The sequence below is a fragment of the Myotis davidii genome, unplaced genomic scaffold, assembly GCF_000327345.1.
Source record: "Myotis davidii unplaced genomic scaffold, ASM32734v1 scaffold299, whole genome shotgun sequence".
NCBI lineage: Eukaryota > Metazoa > Chordata > Mammalia > Chiroptera > Vespertilionidae > Myotis > Myotis davidii.
The window spans coordinates 52,190-74,453 of NW_006293088.1; the positions used below are offsets into that span (position 1 = coordinate 52,190).

The following is a 22,264-nucleotide window of genomic DNA, read 5'->3' on the forward strand; positions in this document are numbered from 1 at the left end:
GCCATTCAGTCGATTTGCATATTAGGGTTTTATTATATAGGGTAATTTTTTAGCAGCTTCTAAAACTTCTAAAGACCCGTAGCACCCAAGGCCACCTTCATTAACCAAGTAAATAAAGCAATTCTACCACTTCGGACAATGGGTCTCCCTTACGCTATTTCTGACTCCTAATTCTGCTGAATTTGCGGCACACAATCTTGCCTGTTCTGAGACAATGTGGTCTCCCCCTCTCGTAGCACAAAACAGACAAGGAATGTCCATTCAGAGCAGCTCAGCTAGAGTGAGGAACCTGCCCAGAGGTGAAAGCCCTGACCTCACCCGTGGGGACAGTGAGGCCGCAGGGACCCGGCCCTCACCTGCACTGAGCTCTAGCGCTCACACTCAGGACTCCACAAGGTACAAGGAAAAGACTGTGCAGCCTCTCAGCCTGCTAAGTACTACGATGTATTGTTCCAGGAAGATAATGTCCTGGGAGCAATTCCTAGAGACAACTGATGCTCCAACCACGAAGAAAAAAAGCAAAAATTTAAAACATCATTAATCTGAAGAAAGCAAACCACCCTGACAGACAACTGGATGAATCCAGGGCCAGCCCAGGCGATATGCCTACACAGGTCAGTACTCTCACAGCTTCCTTGCCTCGGGCCTTTGAGATCTGAGGTGGGGGAGGTAACAATTCACCTTCTGACTCAGCATACCTTATTTGTTGAAATATTAGGTCCCCCAAAGGCAAAGACTGTCCAAGACTGGCCACTTCTGACGTTAGTTTTAAAGCTCACATCCACCTAAATCGGTTTTAAGAATGACGGCTCTCCACTGCTCAGATCTGTCTCGCTCAGAACTGCGGAGTCACCCAGAGTCCTCAGCCAAAGCACACTCTCTGCCCTGCTGGTCCCACCCAACTCCCTGACAGTCTGGGATGGGCGCTGGAGAGTTCTGCCAACGTCAGAATCCCAAAGGGTTTTGTATAAAGAGAAATCAATGCAGCATTTTATGGGATTCCATTTTCACAAAACTAAAAAACTTAGCAACAGGCCAAGTTACCTTTTATTTTTCTGAAGGCAGCTAAGTCTAGAAAAGTGGGGAAGGAAAGAGTTATTTACAATGTGAAGGTGAAAAACCTTAGATATTCTTCCAGCATTCTCTCCTACAAGTCAAATAACTCTTTTAGACTCTTCCCAGGCAAACACTCAAAGGCCCCTCAATTTCTCCCTTTACAACTCTCCATACTGTCAGAATCCCAGAACTGTATTATCTTCCCATCTTCCAAAAACAAGTACCGAAAGCTCAACAACACTATCGATTTTGCAGCAAAGCCCAGGCTTAATTAACAGTCAGGCGCATGTATCGTATGGCTTGAGTGTAAAGGAACTAGCAGCACCTGCGTCACGTCTGAAATGACATCAGGTCGGGAAGGAGAGAGGCAATTTACTCCCCCCGGACTGCAGGCCACACCCTCCCTCACATCACTTTGGGAGAACACTTCCTGAAGTATTTTCTGATTAACTTGGATTAAAAGAAAAATAAACCTAAACACGTTCCTGAGTTGCAGATCATTTACACACTATCCTGTATATTTACATATCTGTTTGAAAATGAAAGAGAATCAAAGGGAACTTGTCATTCTGCATTTCTAACAATTAATCTAAACCACTTCATGAACAATTTCAGTAAAACTCACCCCAAAGGTTAAGGGAAGATCCCAGGGTCACAGAACTCTTTTGTTTTCAGAACAAATCAAACCATACCTAAAAGGTTTTCCCTGATCTACTCTCCACCCTAAAACTCAACCTTTTAATCACAGAACATGAGTGGCTTCACTGAACTTTCATAAAATAAAACACATCACTAACAAAACGTTGACAGAAAAAGAGGCGGCCTGAGGACACTAACTCCGAGGGTGCGCTCCTGGGTGGGTTCTGTGGGTGGTCCGAAGGCCCGCCTCCTGGGATGCCGGGGCACAGCACGCCACTTCCACTCGCTTCTTACGACTCCCGCAGGCAGTGGCGTCAGATGTTGAGAGCAGCAAAGGTCTTCACCAGGGTGACCTGCTCACTGGCCTCCGCTTCGCTCTTGTCCCCGTGGCTGCTCCTGCTCTCCAGGGCTTTGAGACGGTGCCGCTCCTCCTGCCGCTTCTTCTTCTCCAGGCGCTGCTGCTCTCGGCGCTGCTTGTTTGTGACCTGAAAGAGAAGGTGCTGGGTGAGCCGGCTGCAGAAGGAGGTGAGGGGCTGACAGAGGCAAAGAGCACAGCCGCTTTCAACAAGACAGAACAGAGAAAACCCACCTACCAGACCAAACAGGATGTGCTTTCCATTACTGCTCAAATTTCCATTTCAATGTATAGCCCCTTGCTGAGCTAGCAAACACAATCAATCCCATTCTCCTCATAAACCAATTCAAAATGACCTAAAAAACATGAGCCCTGGTCCAAGGAGACAACCCGCAAACAGGCCACAGGTCACCTTCCTCTGCACTTTAATGCTCAGGTGATCCTAACTCACGCCGCATTTTTGCCTCTGCCTGTAGCTTTTTACCTCATGCTGCATTCTGAGCTCAGAACTTCTTGTGAAAGTCCTTAAAATGGTGCCATATATTACCTGTGGGCATGGGGGGAGGAAGATGTACAACTTCTTGACAATTTACCAAGAAGCCTTTAAAATTTTCAAATATCCATGCCCCCTAACCTGTCAAGCCCTCTTCTGGGACTCTAGCCAGGAAAGCAATGCAAAAATACAGATTCATACAAATAAACTATGCAACTGTTCACTGCAGATGACGGTATTTATAAAAATGGGATGTGATAGCGTGAATTCCCGTGGAAAGCAGCCATCCACACAGTGGCGTTAGGTGGGAAGGGCTGGATGTGTCCAGAGTACAAGTCCAGCATGCACTTCCTTCATCATCACTGCGTACACCACACAGGACAAACGAGATCTTCATTCCGTTTCCTGCTACACCTTTATGCACTCCCCATAGTTCCTACAATTACTACTTTATCAATTGAAAGAAAATGACACATTAAAATGAGCTCCACGTTCCCACCACTGCCACCAAATTACAGCAGCCCACCCTTTGCCCTTGCAACCCTCTTCCATACCTTTGGGAGGTGGTTTTTATTTGCTTTGTTTTCTTCACTAGGGCTGGCCTGCGCCTTAGTGTTTTCAGTCCTGCCTTCATTTAAGCCCTGATTTCCAAAGATCCTGGAGCCACTGCCACCCTCCTCCCATAAAGGACCACTCTGCTTCAGCACTCGGCCACTGGACTCGAGGTTCTCCTCTGCATCTTCCAAAGAAAGACATTTTATTAAAACTGAGAACCCAAGAGTTACACAACTCGATTCTTGTTCAATGACTCCAAAAGTACCTGGGTCCCTCGTTCACTGTCATTTGGAGAGCAAGTTTCCTAATATCAAGTCAATACAGCAAGGAACACAAGGGAAAATACTGGTAAAATTTGGAAGGTAAGTTTAACAGCAACCTGCTGGCCAACCTTGCCATCAGCTTCCCACCAGCAGACTGTTTTGTTTAATTAGACAAACCACTTCCTAATATAAATGTTTAGGGGGAAATTTTTCATTTGCAGCCAAAAATAAAACAGGCTCTAAAGATGTGCCATACAGTAGAGGAGCCACTAGTTACATGTGACCGTTTAAGTTAAATTTAAAATTTAATTCTTCAGTCTCAGCCAATGTCAAATACACAACATACTAGACAGCACAGACACTGGACAGTGCTGTTTTAAAGTCACAAAGACCAAGTTATCTATTGCTTTCTAAAAAGGCACAGCATATATATAAAGTGGATAATAAAATGCCCCATCACATAGAAAACTATGCCAGGAACAGTATCTGGCACATAATAAGTCTTGAAATCATTTTATTAAATATGTTTTTATTGATTTGGGAGTAAGGGAGAGAGAGAAAGAGATAGAAACATCAGTGATGAGAGAACCTCATTGATCGGCTGCCTCCTGCACACCACACACTGGGATCGAGCCCGCAACCTGGGCATGTGCCCTGACTGGGAATCAAACTGTGAGTTCCTATTCATAGGTTGATGCCAAACCACTGAGCAACACCTGCTGGGCTGGAAATCATTTTAAATAAATGATTTGAGAAAACTGTTAAGACATCACATCTTTTTGCTTTCCTCTGTGTCACAAAACTGAACTCAGTTCAAGTAAAAATAATTCTGAATTAGCACCAGTTGACAGATATTAGCAATCTAAATATTTCCATTAGAAAAATAAGGTATTTTTCTCTCCATTCAATTTTAATTATCATTTTGATTTTATGAAGAAATCTTATTTCTAAAAGGATAAAGTCTTCCCTGACACTCTCCATCCCACCATCCCTCCAAAACTGGGTTAGGTGGCCTTTTCACGCATCCCCCCAGCAGTCTCCACCACCCTCATCCCCATCCCCACCCCAGACTACACTCTCCCAGATGCAGGACGAGAACCCAGTAAAGTGCTGAATGAGTGAGGGAAAGGACAGAATAATTACTGCCTGTGACTTGATTCAACATCAATATTTGAGAAATCACCAATAATGATCAAAAATCACCAATACAATCATTTTGAAAGCTTATAAATATCAATCATGGACTTACTATTTCTTTTCCCCTGGTTCATCTGAAGCATGGCAATTATTGCAGATTCAATATTATAATTTTCAGCTTCCAGGTTCTGGACTATCAAATTAAAATCCTATCCAAGAAACAAAGAAACACTTCAAGACTCTAGGAACACTTTCCTCTCTCTCTACTTCAATAACTTGGTAAACAAAATACTGTAATAATGAGGACTAAGACAAGGTTTCAAGACCTTTTCCAATTAGAAAATGTCAATTTTCAATAATGTTGGTCATGTGAAAAACCAATTAATATAAATCAATTCCCTTTTAAAATGCTTTTACTTGTACAAACACGAATCAGAAAAAAATAAATCCACATACTTCCTTAGGATTTTGAGCAGTATTGGGTAAAGTCTAGCAAACAGGAGAGAAATGAATGAACAGCTCTCATTAAGTCGTATCACACCACCTCATCAAACTACAAATAGCATATGGACCTGTTTTGGCCCATCAGGTGTTGGCATGCTAATGGTGCTACAAAACTAGCAGGGGAACTAGACACAGCAACGCTTGCTTATAAACCAGGGACAGTGCCTGACTTTTAAACCAATCTGCCAGAAGCCAATTCCAGCATTTCAGCAAGGGCTGAATCATCTGAGAATGGCTAAAAGGCATTTCCCCAAACCTGAAAAGGATGATTGCTTGCTGCCAGACAGCTAAGGGCATCTCAATCTACATGTAATTGCCCCCTGTTGGCCAAACACCTGAAGAGCGGAAGGCAGTTTCTCCAAAACCTGATAATCTGACAATGGACTGTGTATACGGAAACTCTACCCTTTGATGTGTATATCTCTACTTTGCCTTAGGACAAATTGTGTTAATAAAAAGCAAGGGGTCCTGAGACAAGGAGAACTTAGTTCCTTTTAGCTAAGCTCCTCTGACCCCCAAATGCCTTTCGAAATTATGCTTCGTCTCTGGACTCTTTATTAAGTTACATACAGCCCTTCTCCAGATTGCTGAACCCTTCTAGATGCTGGATCAAGAACCCCGGCAGATAGTTCATCCAGTCTACAATAGAAGTATTAGAGAGAACAGCCCATAATGCGGTAGGAAGTGTTCAGTAAGAATGGCAAGGACACATATGTAATACCCTTTGTAATACTTTAAGCAATAAAAAAAAGAATGGCATTAGCACTCCTTCGGTTTCCAGATGCCTACGTTTTGGCCATGGCTGCTGACTCAAATGGCACACATATTTCTCAGCTGATTTCCAGAGGCATGAGCCTAGCAACAGAAGTGATCCTCTGCCCCAGCACCTGCAGCAGGACAGCGCATCTCAAAGAAACGGGCATACGCCTCTCAGCTGGCTCCCTAGGCCCTTTGTGAGCATCAGCAAGCTCTGAGTTTCTGTCCTAGCTGGACAGTCACAGTGGCATGGCTCATCTAACCTCACGTGTACACCACCACACTCACAGGAATCTCTTAATCTAAACTCTAACACCACAAAGAGCAGTCCCCTAGGATCCATGCAGCCTTTGCAGCCTATGCCTAAACCAGAAGAGCCAAAAGCATCCCTCTCAGTCCCTGCTCCCTCTGCTTGCTATTAATGCAGGAGACGGGAAAAGGGCAAGGACCTTTCTATTTTCTGCATGTGAAAGTGTGTCAGATAGAGTGCTAATAAAAAGCAACTCATTATAAAAGTATATTCTAACAATTTGGCAATGTGTATCAGGAGTCTTTGAAATTTATCCAAAGAACTAATGTCAAGCACAGAAAGGACTTACATAAAAGTGCTCATCAAATTGCCAAACAGTGGTGAATAACTGACAACAAGCTAACAGTTTCATGGTTTGGGTTTGGCTAAATAACCACAGTAAATCCACAGAATGATGCCTCATGCCCACAAAAGTAAGGAACACACCACTACCATTATTATTTAACAATGTACAGGAGGCATTAGTCAATGCAATTAGCCACACACAAAAAAAAAATTAGAAGTATCAAATTAAAAAGGAAGAATAAAAGTTATCACTATTGGCAGATGATAATTCTATATCTAAAAGAAAAACTACTACAAACAAAAAGAATTCTGACAAATCATATATTTTATAAGAATCTAATATCCAGAATATATAAAGAACTCTTACAACTCAACAACAACGAAAGTACAAATAACCCAATTAGAATATGGGCAAAGGACTTGACAAGGCATTTCTCCAAAGATACAAATGGTCAAGCAGCACAGCCCTTCCCAAGCTCAACATCATTAGCCATTAAGGAAATGCAAATCCAAACCACAGGTACCGCTTCACACCTGCAGGATGGCCGTAATTTTAAAAGAAAGAAAAAAGTAAGTATTGGTGGAGATGTGCAAAAAGTGGAACCCTCAGAACAGTGCTAGTGGGAATGTAAACTAGTGCAGCCACTGTGGAAAACGGGTGGCAGTTCCTCACAGAGTTAACATAGAATTATCTACCTTATGACCAGCGAGTCCACTCCTAGTATAAACCCAAAAGATTAAAAACAGGCACTGAAACAACTTTATACATATTCATAGCAGAGTAGTGTTAATCTCTTCCGGTCCCCCCACACACACGCCCCGACCCCTGAGATCTGTTGTTCTGTTCCATGCATCCATGCCTGTGGACCTATTTTATTTGTCAGTTTATTTTGTTCATTAGATTCCACATATAAGTGAGATCATGTGATACTTGTCTTTCTCCAACTGGCTTATTTCGCTTAGCATAATCATCTCCAGGTCCAGAAGCATGGGTTAATTTTAAAACTAAAAGTAATTTAAAATTTTTATATAAATTCTATCCATGGAATCAGAACTATCAGCTACTAAGGAAAGCAAAAGAATGGGAAGTGATTTTATCTGTCACTCTCATCTGAGCTAAAAAAAGTAAAAACAAATCAAACCCACACATTCTTAAAGGCAATTTTCCATAAAAACATCACTGGTTTTTAGCTCCAGGCACCCGGCCCTCAACCTGGTTCCTTCTGAGCTGAGAATACAGAACCCGGCGGCCTCACTCACATCAGTCTGGAGATGAGCAGGAGCTTCCGAGTTGTCATTGATCCTCCGAACGCTGTCATAGTGTTCGCCGTACCGATAGGCGATGTGTAACTCCCGCACGCTGCTTTTATCTGTACCACGAATCTGGAAGCAAGAGAAAGGAGATGCCAGTGAGGATCTGGTCGGTGTCAACTCATGGAGAGAAATGCTACCTAGGAAGCCCTGTCTACAGGCTCGATGTGAAATGACTTGGGAACAAGACTGAGTATGCCCAGAGCAACTTGTGACTTATCTTTCTCCCGCCCATGCACACATGCTTCAGTGTGCTTAGTATGGAACTATATGGAAATAAATCCACATGGAAACACACATTCAACAACCAGGGACGGACTCACAGTGAAGTTAAACTGGCTAAAGTTTCAGGGCATCAGTACCTCTCCAGGTGCACAGGCCCCTTGCAAGAGGAAAGGCCTACGGGCATAGCCAATTTGCTGGGCTTAAAGTGCAAACAATTTGGAGGCCCTCTTTGAGAAAAAACATACAAGATTACAAATAGAGAAATGCCACAGCCCTTCCCAAGACCTAGAAAGGAGGCCATAACAATGAGGGGCCTTCCACTTACGCTTCATTACTTCACAATAAATCTGCCCGTCGTTCCAACAAAAATAGCATTTTCCATTACCCACATGCTGAGAAACACAAACAACTCAAATCTCCCACTTACATCAAGTTCAAAACAGCATTATTTAAAGTCAAGTGGTACTACTTCCTTGTACAGCCCTGGAGGCACTACTCACAAGATAGTCTAAGTGAACAGCACCCCTGGGCCACTCCCCAGCAAGAACAGTACTCCCCAGAGTCATGTCATAAGGTTCAGCCTGGGTGTACCCACCAAACACTCCCCCTGACAGAAACTCTAAAGTGATTCTGAATCTGTTGTTTAGAAAGCAGTAACTACCTTCTTGTTAAAACTCTAAAATGTTAGCACTTCCTTGTCTTTTCCTGAAAGTCAGGCACTACTGCTCATTTTAACACTAGTTGTGATCTAACAGCACAGCAAGAACCATGGAACAACCAGGAACCACAAGCGACCAGAGGCTAGAACCGTGAAGTTTTCTCCAGGTAAACCATTTAGGTCTCAAAGTACAGACGGTCTGCTTTTCACATGTACAAAATAGAGACAGCATCACTTATCTCCCAGGGAGAGTACTGGGAAAGGAAACTCGATATTAGAATATCTGAATGACATAATCCCTAAAGTACTTACATATTTAAATAATACTACTACATACGCATTATGAATAGGAAAAAAAATAGGAAGAATGGTCACCAAATAGTTGACTACAATTTTCATGAGTACGGAGATTACAGAGACTTTCATTTTCTACATCACACCTATCTATACTGTTCACAGAAGCACACATTCCATTTGTAACCAGGAAAGAAATGTAGGGTTCATATCTCCACTGTTGTATGAGCCTACCCATTTCAATGCAAGAGTTCTTACCCATGACAGCAGCAATCAAAACAATTTCAATTCTTAAATTTCATAAGATGCTTCATTGGGGTGAAGGTATATGGGGGCGGGGGAGAGAGCCAGTGGATAGTTCCATTATACAACAAATACATTTATTTTAAAAATATATACTTTCAATGTTTAGCAATCCATGAAAGAAAACTCTACAGAAATGTATTTTTAAACATTCTAACTCTGCAGAATTATCTTCCACGACTTAGATAATTAAGAAACTAATATAAAGTTATCAATGGAGAAAAAGCAGGCTATGGTTACTGAGCTGGCACTGAGTACTTTCCTGCAAGAGTGGGTCACTATGCTGTATATTCAAATTATTTTGATGACTTCTGCTGAACAGTAATAATTTAATGACAAAACACTGGGACAATGAAGAAGGTAACTCTTAGCTCACAGACCATCCTCAGAGAACACCTCACTAAAAACATATCTCTCCCTGGTGTCAGTACATCCGACAACACTGCCCCAAAGGACACACACACATCATTTCCCTCCCAGTAAAACCCCTCACCAACCCATGGAATATCTCATTCATTTTGCTTTAATTTTATTAAAAGGACATTATGCCAGACACAAAGACTATATACAGCCATTTAGATAACATTCTGGAAAAGCAAAACTGTAACAGACCAATCAGATTAGTGGTTACTGGGGTTGGGGACATGGGGAGGGGACTAGTGACTCAAAAGGGCATGAGGAAATTTTGGGGGGTAATGGAGCTATTCTATGTGTTGTCAGTGGTGATGGTTACATAACTATTTTGTAAAAAAAAAAAAAAGTATGCCTAAAAAGGGTTAATTTTGCTCTATGTAAATTATATCTCTATAAACTCCACTTTATTTTTAATGAGCAAAGACTATGAATAAACAACTTACAAAGGAAAATATATGCTGGTGGTCTATGAAAAAGTGAGAAAAAGGCCACAGTTGCCTTTATAATAATATATAGAGATACATAAGTGTATGTGTACATAGACATGTCTGTATGTGTGTAGATATGTTTAAAAGGTGTATAAAACACTGTGATACATATCTTTCCATATGAATATTTTTATAGCTAAGAGTATATGTGAATGACAGGGATACACACTAAAATGTTAACAGTAATCATCTCTAGGGAATGTTACTCTGGCTGATTTTTATTTGCCTTTGTTAGTTTTTCTGAATTTTCAAATTTGTCTACATTTAGTATGTTTTACCTAATTAAAAAAAGTTAGACCCAGGGGAGCAATGGAGGGGGAGGACTGATAGAAATCACACACCCAGTCTGCAGGAGGAGAGCTACAAAGTACAGAAAGCACTTTGAACAAAAGGAGGAAGAGCAAGGGGTGGCCTGTATATACTTTCTCCTTAACCTCTGACCTTCCAAACAAAATGTTTGGTCTAATGGATTGGGAGGCCAAGCTAATTTAGAATACCAAAGGTAAAGAAAGTGGAATGGACAGCTAGTTCACTCAGTTGCTCCACAATGTGTTCTGCCATCCTACAGCACAAACTGAACATTTACTGTACGATCTCATCTGCTGTAGAAAACCACTGGGACCAAAGACACAGCTGAGCAGACCAGAGAGAAATGGAGCTTGACATCCTAGGCCAGTGGTCGGCAAACTGCGGCCCCTTGAGTGTGGCTCTTCCACAAAATACCACGTGTGGGCGCCCACATACAGTGCGATTGAAACTTCGTGGCCACACTCAAGGGGCCAAAGAGCCGCATGTGGCTCGCAAGCCGCAATTTGCCGACCACTGTCCTAGGCCATGAAATAAATTTTGTTGTTCAGAACATCCTTTTTAGCAATGGTTAGTACAGTAAATTTGGTTTCTGGGTCCCTCCACCTAAAAAACACAAACATACCTGAGGGACTAGGCATACTTCAAAACTAAATTTGTATGTACTAGTCTTTTAAAACCTCGCTTAGATATTTCACAGAATTATAGACAGTATTTCCACATTAGGTTCTCTGCCCCAAACTACCCAGTTAACTGACTGTTGAATAATGTTTCTGGCATTTAAAGGTTTCTGAATTATACTCCAGACTCCATGTGAACTTGGCACAGGGTAATCCCAAGCCACCAAACGCTTCTGGTCTTTGGTTAGGCTCACAATCCAAGTTACCCTGTTCAATAGCACAGGTCATGCCTCATCGTCTTAGGACATCCCAAAAGCTAAGTTATAATGAAGAACTTCAGATAAACTCTTGTTTTGTTTTTGTTAATCCTCAACCAAGGATATTTTTTCCATTGAGTTTTAGAGAAAGAAGAAGAGAGGGAGGGAGGAGGACGAAGAGAGAGAGATAAAAACAGTGATGTGAGAGAGACACATAGATTGGTTGCCTCCCACATGCGCCCCAACCAGGGCCAGGGATCGAACCTGCAACCCAGGTACAAGCCCTTCACTGGGAATTGAACCCACGACCTTTCAGTGTGTGGGCTGACCCACTAACCGCTTTAGCAAAACTGGCCAGGGCCAGATAAACTCTTGAATAGGTGACCTACCTGCCACAAAGGGGCATTAAGTTGATGAATCACCACATTCAATTGATGATTTCTTGCAAAGGCTACAATTGCATCATTGCCAGCAAATGTACCAGGCTTTGCCAAACTGGCCACTGCATGGAAATAGGAGAGAGAAAAACATGAAGTCTTCATAATGGAAAAATCCAAACACAAATATGTTTTAGTACTTAGTTCCAAATAATGAGAAACAAGGGTAGACATCTAAAAAGTCTATTCGCATTGTCAGAGTCTAGGAACTCAGATGTTTGAGCATATGCACAGTGCTACTCACAAGGGCACCAACCATTCTAAAGAAAGGATTCGTTTAGTTACTCTTTCAACAACTATTTGCTGAATGTTTCCTATAAGCCTCACTCTATAAAAGACCCGGGAAATTTAACAATAAGCAGTGATTATAACAGTTTGCATTAATGAATTCATATTATGTGTCAAGCACTGTGCTACTGCTCATGGATTATCACTTTTACTAGTAATCCTCAAAACAATCCTCTGGCAGGCATTATCACGCACACCATCTTAGAGATGAGGCACAGAGTCAGGTCACAATACCAGGCATCCTGATGCCAAGATCCTGGCTTTTGGCGACTCCATTACACAGCCTGTCAGTTTGCCCTTGAGAAGTTTATAACCAATGAGGGCAAGCAAGAAAACAGGCGCTACTGAAGCATGTAACTGCTATAGGAAAGGATGTGTGGTAAAGAATCGGCCTTGCCCAAAGAAAGGTCTCACCTTTATCCCTGGCTCCTGAGAGATAACCTCTAAACCAGCGGTTCTCAACCTGTGGGTCGCGACCCCTCTGGGGGTCAAATGACCCTTTCACAGGGATCACCTAAGACCATCGGAAAACACATATATAATTACATATTGTTTTTGTGATTTATCACTATGCTTTAATTATGTTCAATTTGTAACAATGAAATTGGGGGTCACAACATGAGGAACTGTATTAAAGTGTCGCAGCATTAGGAAGGTTGAGAACCACTGCTCTAAACCCTTCAAATTTCCCAAGTGATAGGAATGTCTTTGTTATTCACAGTGGGCTCCTCAGTCACACCTGACAATTTAAGTTAATGAGGTGACTCTGACCATGCGATGTCATCCAGATCTGGAAACTGGGGAGCTAGGCAATCAATCAAACCCACACCATGAAACGCCAATAAAAACTCTGGACACCGAAGTTCAGGTGACCTTCGTGGCTGACAATACTCTATCACACATGGATGCCAGGAGGAGGATGCATCCTGAGGACAAGAAAAGCTTTGTGTTTGGAACCTTCCCACTCTGCCCTTTGGCTAATTTTGACCTATAATCTTGCCATATAATAAACTATACCTGTGAGTATAAGGGCCTTCAGTGAGTTCTGTGAGTCCTTATGGCAAATCATTGCGCCTGAGACCGGTTCAGGAAACCCCAAACTCAATTGGTGTCAGAAGTGAGGGAAGTCTTGGGAAAGACTGTGCCCTAAAACCTTTCAGCTTGGCTAACTCCAGGTCCAGGAGCGTAAGCCAGTTTCGTAGTGGGGAGGGGGTGGTGAGGTGTTTCAGATAAGCTTCTTGACTTAAGACAACTAAGCTAATTCCCAAATGACAGGAGATAGAAGAGAAATGATGTTCCAAGCAGAGGAGAGAGGAGAGATGAGTGGGGTAGATACATGAGTCTGTGGACTACACAGTTTTGCAGAAATTTAGAATGCTAAGACAGCAGGGTGGGAGGTGAGAATAGAGAAATAAGAAAATCACAGATAGCAAAGGGCTCAAGAGTTTGGCCTTTACCCTGACTGAGGTCAATGGGGAGCAGCCAATGGGTTGTAGATAGGTGAAAGATTTATTTTTAGGTCACTACTCCAGCTGCAAAAAAACCCCCAAACTGAATGGGTCAAGTAGCAATGAGACAAGTTAAAAAAGTATTGAAGAAATCTAGGCTAATGACCACAGAGGCCTGATTTTACAAGATGGTAGCAGTGAGAGAAAAGATATCAAGGTAGAGGTAACAAGACTTAAAAAATGACTGGGTACGAGGAGGGAGGGAGAGGAGCATTAAGAACATTGAGGATTGTGATCTGGATATTTGTACAATTGGAGAAAACATGTTGCTGCTTCCCCAAAGCCAGTCTAAAGGAAAAGAATAATCCTAAAATATACAGCCAGATGCAGGGTAACCATGTCCTGAAAAGTTAAGCAAGCCATTCATTTATTCATTCAACAAACATCTTAGGAGTGCCTACCATTACCAGGCTGGGGAAGAGTCACAGTCCCTGCCCTCAAGAATCTCAGTGAAACAAGGTAGACAGACATTAAAAACACGTAATTATGATACGAGGGATAATGTAATAAGCCTAGTCTTCACCTGGCACACAAACATAATGTGCAGACATCTAGGTTTCTTTCCACTTCTGCCAGGGCAGTCAGAGCCACTCCTCGCTTTAAAGCTCAAATTCTTTTCTTTTTTTTTTAAAGCTCAAATTCTTTATGAAGCACCAACCAGCGATCAGGAACACACAGTGACATTTTAAGAAAACAACCTCCCATTGTACATCTAAAGTGACTACCACACTGGACACAAGTCCCTTACCCGGTCATACCTCCAAATCAACCACTTCAAGATGTTCAAAGTGGAATTCCAAGTCACAAACTAAAAACTCACTTCATCAAAAATATTTTAATTGGACCAATGACACAATTCATTTTATTGAGCTAAACTACAAAACATGCCCCGTATACCGCATTTAATTTGTAAACTGCTGACCATCTGGTAAACTGTACCTATGTGCTAAACAAAAAGTGATCAGAGAGAGGGACCATTAACTCAGTGAATACTATCAACTACTCAGTGGGAGTTTTGTTGCTGTGCCTAGTGAATGAGTTCTTCCCTTTTGAGTTATGAATCACTGATAACTGCCCCCCCCCATGACTTCCTCCTATGGCCCTCTACCTAGTCATTCCCCAACAGAATCTTCAGAATCACTTTTGCCTTCTCTCTCCACCTCCAGTGAGTCCTGTCAATTATACTACCAGTTGAATCTTGGTCTGGACCCCACTCATCATCCCCAGCAGCTGCCTTTTGGAGAACCTCTTACTCTTTCATCCGGCCAATGCGGAGAGCTCCTAGCTCATCTCCCTTCTCAGTCTCTCTCCCTGTTCTTTCTTGACATGGTTCCCAGAGTTAGCACTCTAACACACGGGGAATATTCTCTCTCTTTCCTGATAACAGACAGATAAGACTGAACTCTGTGATAAAAATGTTATTGTAAAACATAAATATATCAGCACCTAGCACAGAATATCCTCAGTAAAAATTGTCAAATTAAAGTTTAAAAGTTCCTATGTACTTTCTCACTAGATTTGTGCCTATAAGGAACTAATTAAAATCACTAAATAATTTGCCTCAAAGAAAACAGGTTGTGTTTGGGGTTTGGGTGAGAAATTAAAATGACTTTATTAATTTTTCTGGTTAAAAAGTAATATAGGGCCGAAACCGGTTTGGCTCAGTGGATAGGGCGTCAGCCTGCGGACTGAAAGGTCCCAGGTTCGATTCCGGTCAAGGGCATGTACCTGGGTTGCGGGCACATCCCCAGTGGGAGATGTGCAGGAGGCAGCTGATTGATGTTTCTCTCTCATTGATGTTTCTAACTCTCTGTCTCTCTCCCTTCCTCTCTGTAAAAAATGAATAAAATATATTTTTTAAAAAATGTTTTAAAAAAAGTAATATAGGATCATTTAAAATCCAAAATATCTATAGAAGATACTTTAAAATATGCACAGACCCATCATCCCCAGATGACAAACAGTTAAGAACTTATTTTAATTATATCATTCAATCTTCATCAAAAAGCCTATAATAGGTGCTATTATTATCTCCCCTTTACAGAAGTTTAAAGGGAGTAAAAAATAAGTGGAGCCAAGATTAAATAATCATAAAATGTTAGTATTTTTCTAGTATGCTTTTCTGTGTGTATACCTTTTAAAAATAGGATCAATCTATTTTACAGCCTACTTCCCCCAGCCCCCCCCAATTGAATAAGAAGTCATGAACAGCTTTTCCAGTCAATAAACTGGAATTTAAGGGCAGTTTGTTATAAAGGGCATAGTCATCTAAACCTATTGAATCCCAACTGCCTAGCATGTTGCCTATTACAGAGCAGACAAATAATATTTGTTGAATACATGCCATAGTTTATGTAACCAAATCCCTGGCTGGCAGGGTGGGGGATGCTGATGGATTTAGTTACCAATGTATTATTCCTGGAGGATCCAGTGTCCCACGGGGAACCTACCATGCTTCTCAAAGGGAATGTCATCTTCTACAAAGGGTTCAAAATCTTCCCGCTGCTTGATCATGTAGTCTACGGTCTCTTGTCGGTGCTGGAGATGATTTCGTGAGTGTCCCTCCAACTGATCACCAAGAGCTCTGAACAGGCAATTACTATCAAAACAAAAATGTTGGTCACAACCTTTTAAAAATTAATTTGGTTCATCGAAAACAACAATGCTTCATGCCAGGCCATCCATGGAAATCCTCCACGCAGAGACAAGAGAAAGCCTTAATCTGACACTCCATGATTCTTCCCAGATACTGAGAGTACTAGGGCACATGTCCAACTACATTACCTCCATAAGAGGCACACACAAGAACTCTATTCCCTGGTTACCAGCTGGCCGACTCAAGAAAGTCATTAAACATCCCTGGGCCTCAGCTGCTTCCACAAGTGAGGCTGGTGACACACTAACCACCAGAAGACAGGGTCCAGACACTACAGGCCATTTCTCAAGGGCTCTGATTCCCATGCTCTTCCAAAATGATAAAGCGTCTCTACTGCCTCTTTCCTGAAACAAGTTTCACTACAGCTGCCCAGCTGACTAGTCAATCACCTAACAGAGAGTCCCCAAAAGGTAGTAATTTGTCAAACTCCCAACACAAACAACTGAACTCAGCATCCTGTCTAAGGTACTTGGCCAATGAATGCATAGGCGTACTACACCATGACACTTCCCTCTTCCTGGGCTCACTTCTCACCCAGGGAGCCCCAATGCTCCTGTTAGTCCTGCTCAATGGAAACTTTAAACACAATTTTCACTTCGTTTTGTCTCTAAAATTAAAATGCTGGCAATAAACTTTAAGATTTATCATTACTTTCAAACCCCTCAAAGGTTCCTAAAATTCCAAACTCTATCACAAACACAGAGCCCAGACACTCAGAAACAAACACAATCTGGTATCCTTAAAACTAAGGAAATAAAAAATTCTGAAGCCAAACAGTTGCCCAGTTTCACAGCAAACTGTTTCCTCTTCCAAATGAAAACCCATGACACTCTAATTACAAAATATAAGCTTACCACTTCCAGAAGGACTTTCAGACGCAAATGCATATGAGAAAGGAGTTTTTGTTTTTCAATTCAGAAAAATGAACTTTCAATAGAAAGTTATACAGAGGCAGGCATCTCTTCAAAAGTGTAAGGATTCATACTATTTTTTTTGCAAGGGGAGGAGGAAATATTTAAAGATGACAGATTCTATAAACTGAAAACCAAGAAGCTTTGCATCAATCTGAGGCAAGATTCTAGAAGGGACTGGAACACAGCAGTTGTATACTAGATGAGGTGTCTTGTTGCTGAAATCTAACAATGGCAGTCTCTGTTCAACCATGGGGGAGGGGGAAGTAGGCTAATGAATAAAGCGGTCTCAATTTTAAGCTTTTCTCTCAAACTTTTCTTAAACCTTTAGGTCTATTCTTTGATCTAGCTTAAAAGGTGTCACTTAGCCCAAAATTGTGTATTTGGTTCTTTTATATTTAATATATCAAAATGCATAATGTTTTACAAAAGTAACATGCTTTCTAAGTACTTTTAGTAACATGGGCACATGTTCTCCATATAAGCCAAAAAAGTAGGTATAAAACTACATTGCATGAGCTCAAATGTGTTCATCTGCACACTACACACAAATGTATGCAAAGAAAATTAAACATCTCTTACAATGTGCCGGGCACTGCTGAAAACACTTTACAGGTATTGAAAGTGCTTAGTCTTCACAACGCTGAGCTAGGTACTATCCCCCTAGGGCAGTGGTTCTCAACCTTCCTAATGTCGCGACCCTTTCATACAGTTCCTCATGTTGCGGTGACCCCCAACCATAAAATTATTTTTGTTGCTACTTCATAACTGTAATTTTGCTACTGTTATGAATCGTAATGTAAATATCTGATATGCAGGATGTATTTTCATTGTTACAAATTGAACATAATTAAAGCATAGTGATTAATCACAAAAACAATATGTAATTATGTATGTGTTTTCCGATGGTCTTAGGCGACCCCTGTGAAAGGGTCATTCGACCCCCAAAGGGGTCTCGACCCACAGGTTGAGAACCGCTGCCCTAGGGTAACCCGCTCAAGGTCACATAATGGACCAGAATTCAAACCCAGCCACCAAAATGTCAGCTGTAGTTACCCCTAGGTAATAGAATTACAAATAAATGTTAAATTATATATTATTTTAATATACTTTTCTATATTTACCAAATTTTCCTGAGATCACTCAAAACAGTCAAAATTTAAAATCAAGATAGACAAATCACTTCCTTTTCTGACAGCTGCAAGGTGAGGACACAGGAAATGTGAACAATCACTACAGGCAACTGAGTTCCCTTAGGGCAGTGATGGTGAACCTTTTGAGCTCAGGGTGTCAGCATTGTGAAAAACCCTAACTTAACTCTGGTGCCGTGTCACATATAGAAATTTTTTGATATTTGCAACCATAGTAAAACAAAGACTTATATTTTTGATATCTATTTTATATATTTAAATGCCATTTAACAAAGAAAATCAACCAAAAAAATGAGTTCGCGTGTCACCTCTGACATGCGTTGTCACCTCTGGCATGCGTGTCATAGGTTCGCCACCACTGCCTTAGGGAGCCCGCAGTGCGAGCACGCTGAGAAGTGTCCTTGCTCAAAGGACCTCTCAGAAGACCCCACCGTTTCCTGAGTCCACACCCTCACCCACACACCACAGCAGGCTTCTAAACCCCACACTATTGACATTTGGGGATAATTCTTTGCTGTGGGGGCTGTCCTGCTAACTGCAGAATGTTTATTAGGAGTATCCTTGGCCTCTACCAACCAGTAGCACCACCACCATCACCTTCCTCCCTGCCAGTTGTGACGAACAAAAATGTCTCCAGACATTGCCAAACATTCGCCCGGGGACCAAAATCATCCCCACTTAAGAACGACTGTGCTACAGGGATATATACGTGTGTGTGTGTGTGTGTGTGTGTGTGTGTGTGTGTGTGTGTGTGTGTGTATGTCTTGTATTTGAGTTCACAAAAAAACCAAGTACACAAAGTAGTAAGGGTTTTAAGGGCTTGATAATTTAGCATGGGCCACTCTTGTAAGACAGACATCAAAAAATTAATGGGCTCCTAGGCTGCAGTAATACTAGCCCAGGTTCAGAAAAAGGAGGGGGACAGGTTCCATTCTTTGAGATCAGCTAGAATATTGGGTACCATTCTAATTACTGCATTTTAAGAGACATGTTCAGGTAAAATGATGTGGTTTTAAAATGCATAAGAAGAAGAACATACACAATGACTAATGTTTAGGCTAAAGAAGGCTGGTCTAGAATCTCTTCAGGGGTGGGCAAACTTTTTGACTCGAGGGCCACAATGGGTTCTTAAACTGGACCGGAGGCCGGAACAAAAGCATGGATGGAGTGTTTGTGTGAACTAATATAAATTCAAAGTAAACATCATTACATAAAAGGGTACAGGCTTTTTTTTTTAGTTTTATTCATTTCAAACGGCTGGATCCGGCCCGCGGGCCGTAGTTTGCCCACGGCTGCTCTAGACTCTAATCAATAATTGGCTTTTAATTATGACTGCACGCAAGAATCACCTGTGGACCTTTTCAAAAATCGTCAGTAACTAGGCTGCACTGCCCGAGATTCTGGTATTGCTGATCTAGGGGAGAGCCCAGACACTTATTTTTTCCAAAGTTCCCCAGGTGATTCTATTGTGCCACCAGGGCTGACTACCACTGTGCCCGCAACAAAAGCTGAGGCTGCTGCACCGGCAATGCAGGTAACTAATAGGCAAGCAAGATGGCGTGTAAATGCCCTTCCATCACCAAGATCCTACAGTGCTAAAAACAAAATAAAAAATAAAACAACTTGTTTTGGGACAGAGATAAATGGCTTAAATTAGTGATTCTTCAATGTTTTAATTTTAGAACACTACTAATTAGTTATGTAATTTATGCTACATTTAGTAAGATGTAACTGGATATATATAGCTCAGAGAGATGCTAATGTTGTTTGTACTGCCTAATCCAATTAGAGGTTCTTTTCACCCTATAGCCAATGATGTTTTTCAGGACAACATCCAAGTTAAAATGTCTCTTTTGTTTTGAAATTGAATCCAATTTATGTGGGTCCACCTTCAAACAACATAACAAATCTGAAGGTGGCCCATGATGCATTACAAAACCCCATAAATAGCTCCCTAATTAATCTCTGCTAAACTGACTAAACTAACGGAAACATTAGACTCAGAGGATACCAGCTAATTTATCCCCAAGGACTGGAGGTTCCAGAGTGCCACGATACCACACCATCAACAATGAACATGCCTCCAGAGCAAGATGCTCTCTCAGGCTACTCAATGTTGTAATCCGACCGGAATAGAGAGTGAAGACTGTCAACCATTTCTAATGTTACCAAAACTTTATTATATTTCACCAAAGAGTACTCAATAAATGTTAGTAAAAGAATATGCTGACACCTGCCAGCCCGTCACATACAAAGGAAACACCATCCACTGCAGGGATAAAACCTATCACCTCCCCAAACACACAATTCTAATGAGGGGAGACACCCAGTCCGCCTCATGTACCTACGGGAAGAATCTGTTAGCCTCGTGGAGCCCACAAAGAGGAATTATCGTTTTACCTAACACTGTCCAAAGAATAAAGACCTTGGAGGTGAAAACAAGCATTCCAGACAAGTTGACCTCTGGCCTCTGCACCTCATTGGCCCTGACTTCTACCCTTGTATCCTACACTCCAGTCATCCTAAACAACTTGTCGATCGCTGGTGCCTTTACAGTTATTACTCCTCAGCCTGGAAAGTTCTCTTGGCATATTCCTATTGATCCTTCATGACCGGTCTGTATGTGACCTCCTCTGAGAGGCATCTAGCAGAGCACAGGTTTCAATGAGAATTTCTGAATGAAGCCTCCCTGACCACTTCAGGGAGTGTTAGCCGCTTCCTTCTCAATAGTGCCACGATAATCAATCACTATTAAGAATACATCAAACTTTATCTTAATTATTTACATAATCCATTCTCATAGTGTCGCCCAGTTTAAGGGTGTGGGGAAAAGTACCTCCGAGACCCTTTCAGGGATTCCGTGAGTTCAAAACCAAGATGTTATTTATCTTTTTCACTCTCGGTCTCTCCCAAGTGTACAGTGGAGTTTTCCAGAGGCTATCTGATAAATGAGGTTATCACTCTGACGGCCAATGGAATGTCTGCGTATTCTTGGTTTAAAATTTTCTTTTACTTTCACATATAGTAAATATTGCTACCTGTAACCCACATACACAAAAGTTCTTTAGAATTCCCAGTAATTTTTAATTTCCGTTTCCTTGGCACCCTAACATTGAGAATACCATGCCCAGTAGAGCAAACACAAGCAATCCAATCGTTTGCAAGGAGTAGCCCCACCCCAATCCCCCTGTAAAGTATTCAACTGGTACTTGGCTGTATATAGCAGTGCCTTTTTGCTTGTGAGTTTGATTAAAATAAGTAAGGCCCTGAATTGTTAAAAAAAACAAAAAAAAAAAAACACCTTTACATCTGACCAAAATCAAGGTACTTGGACACTAGGTGAAAAGCAAGACCCAGCAAAGCAAGTCCTTAGCTGTAGTGACTCCACGAAGGAAATGCCCCTTTGAGAGGCCCCGCTGAGGGTCTCGCTGACCTGCTCTACTGCTATTATTCATTCCAAAAATGCACTGAATGCCTCTGTGTCCTGGGCACTTCGCTAGGTGGTGGTGAATACAATGTAATCAAACGAAAGCCAATCAGCCTGAAGCACTGAGAACACTAGGAAACACGGGAAAGGGACATCGGAGCCAGTTCATCAACAGGATCCACTATAACCGCTCTCAGCCCTCTCCCCTGCCTGCCTACCCTTTTCCTTCTCCCATCCATGCTCCTGCTTCCACACCCCCTTTCCTGAGCCGCTTCCTTCCTTTCTCCCCTCCTACTCATTTATTTACCCCGCGTCCCCTAAAAAGGCTGGACCCAGACTCCAGTCCGATCCCCAAGGAAGCTTCGCTTGCAGGGAAGAAACTGAAGGCCCTGGGAGAATTAGAGAAGTTGGCTTCGGCGACAACGGGCGCTCACAGAACTAATTTCCCAAACGGGGGCGGTGAGGACTCAAAGTGCTGCACCCAGGCACCACGCCTCCACGCGTCCGACCGTCGGTGAGCCCGCTCTCCAGGCGGCTGCTCGCTCCCATCCCTGCAGGAACCAGCTGAAATGTCACCTTTCAGAGGCCTTCCCGGGCACCGACCGACAGGAGACCTGCCCCGGTATTCGATCTGGACTGCCTGCCAGCCTCCCCACG

The 22,264-nt window shown here is 42.1% G+C and overlaps 1 protein-coding gene across 1 annotated transcript in view; it reads right to left on the bottom strand.

The window, feature by feature from the left end:
* Positions 1-989: 989 nt before the first annotated feature.
* OTUD3 (OTU deubiquitinase 3) overlaps positions 990-22,264 on the bottom strand; it is a gene marked incomplete at its 5' end in the record, with an annotated part of 24,641 nt that continues 3,366 nt past the window's right edge. The window contains 7 exons of the mRNA XM_015565922.1: positions 990-2,180; positions 3,098-3,282; positions 4,611-4,707; positions 7,560-7,736; positions 11,619-11,731; positions 15,913-16,061; positions 18,022-18,024. Coding sequence (XP_015421408.1) covers positions 2,010-2,180; positions 3,098-3,282; positions 4,611-4,707; positions 7,560-7,736; positions 11,619-11,731; positions 15,913-16,061; positions 18,022-18,024 — 895 coding nt within the window. The remainder of the gene's footprint in view (positions 2,181-3,097; positions 3,283-4,610; positions 4,708-7,559; positions 7,737-11,618; positions 11,732-15,912; positions 16,062-18,021; positions 18,025-22,264) is intronic.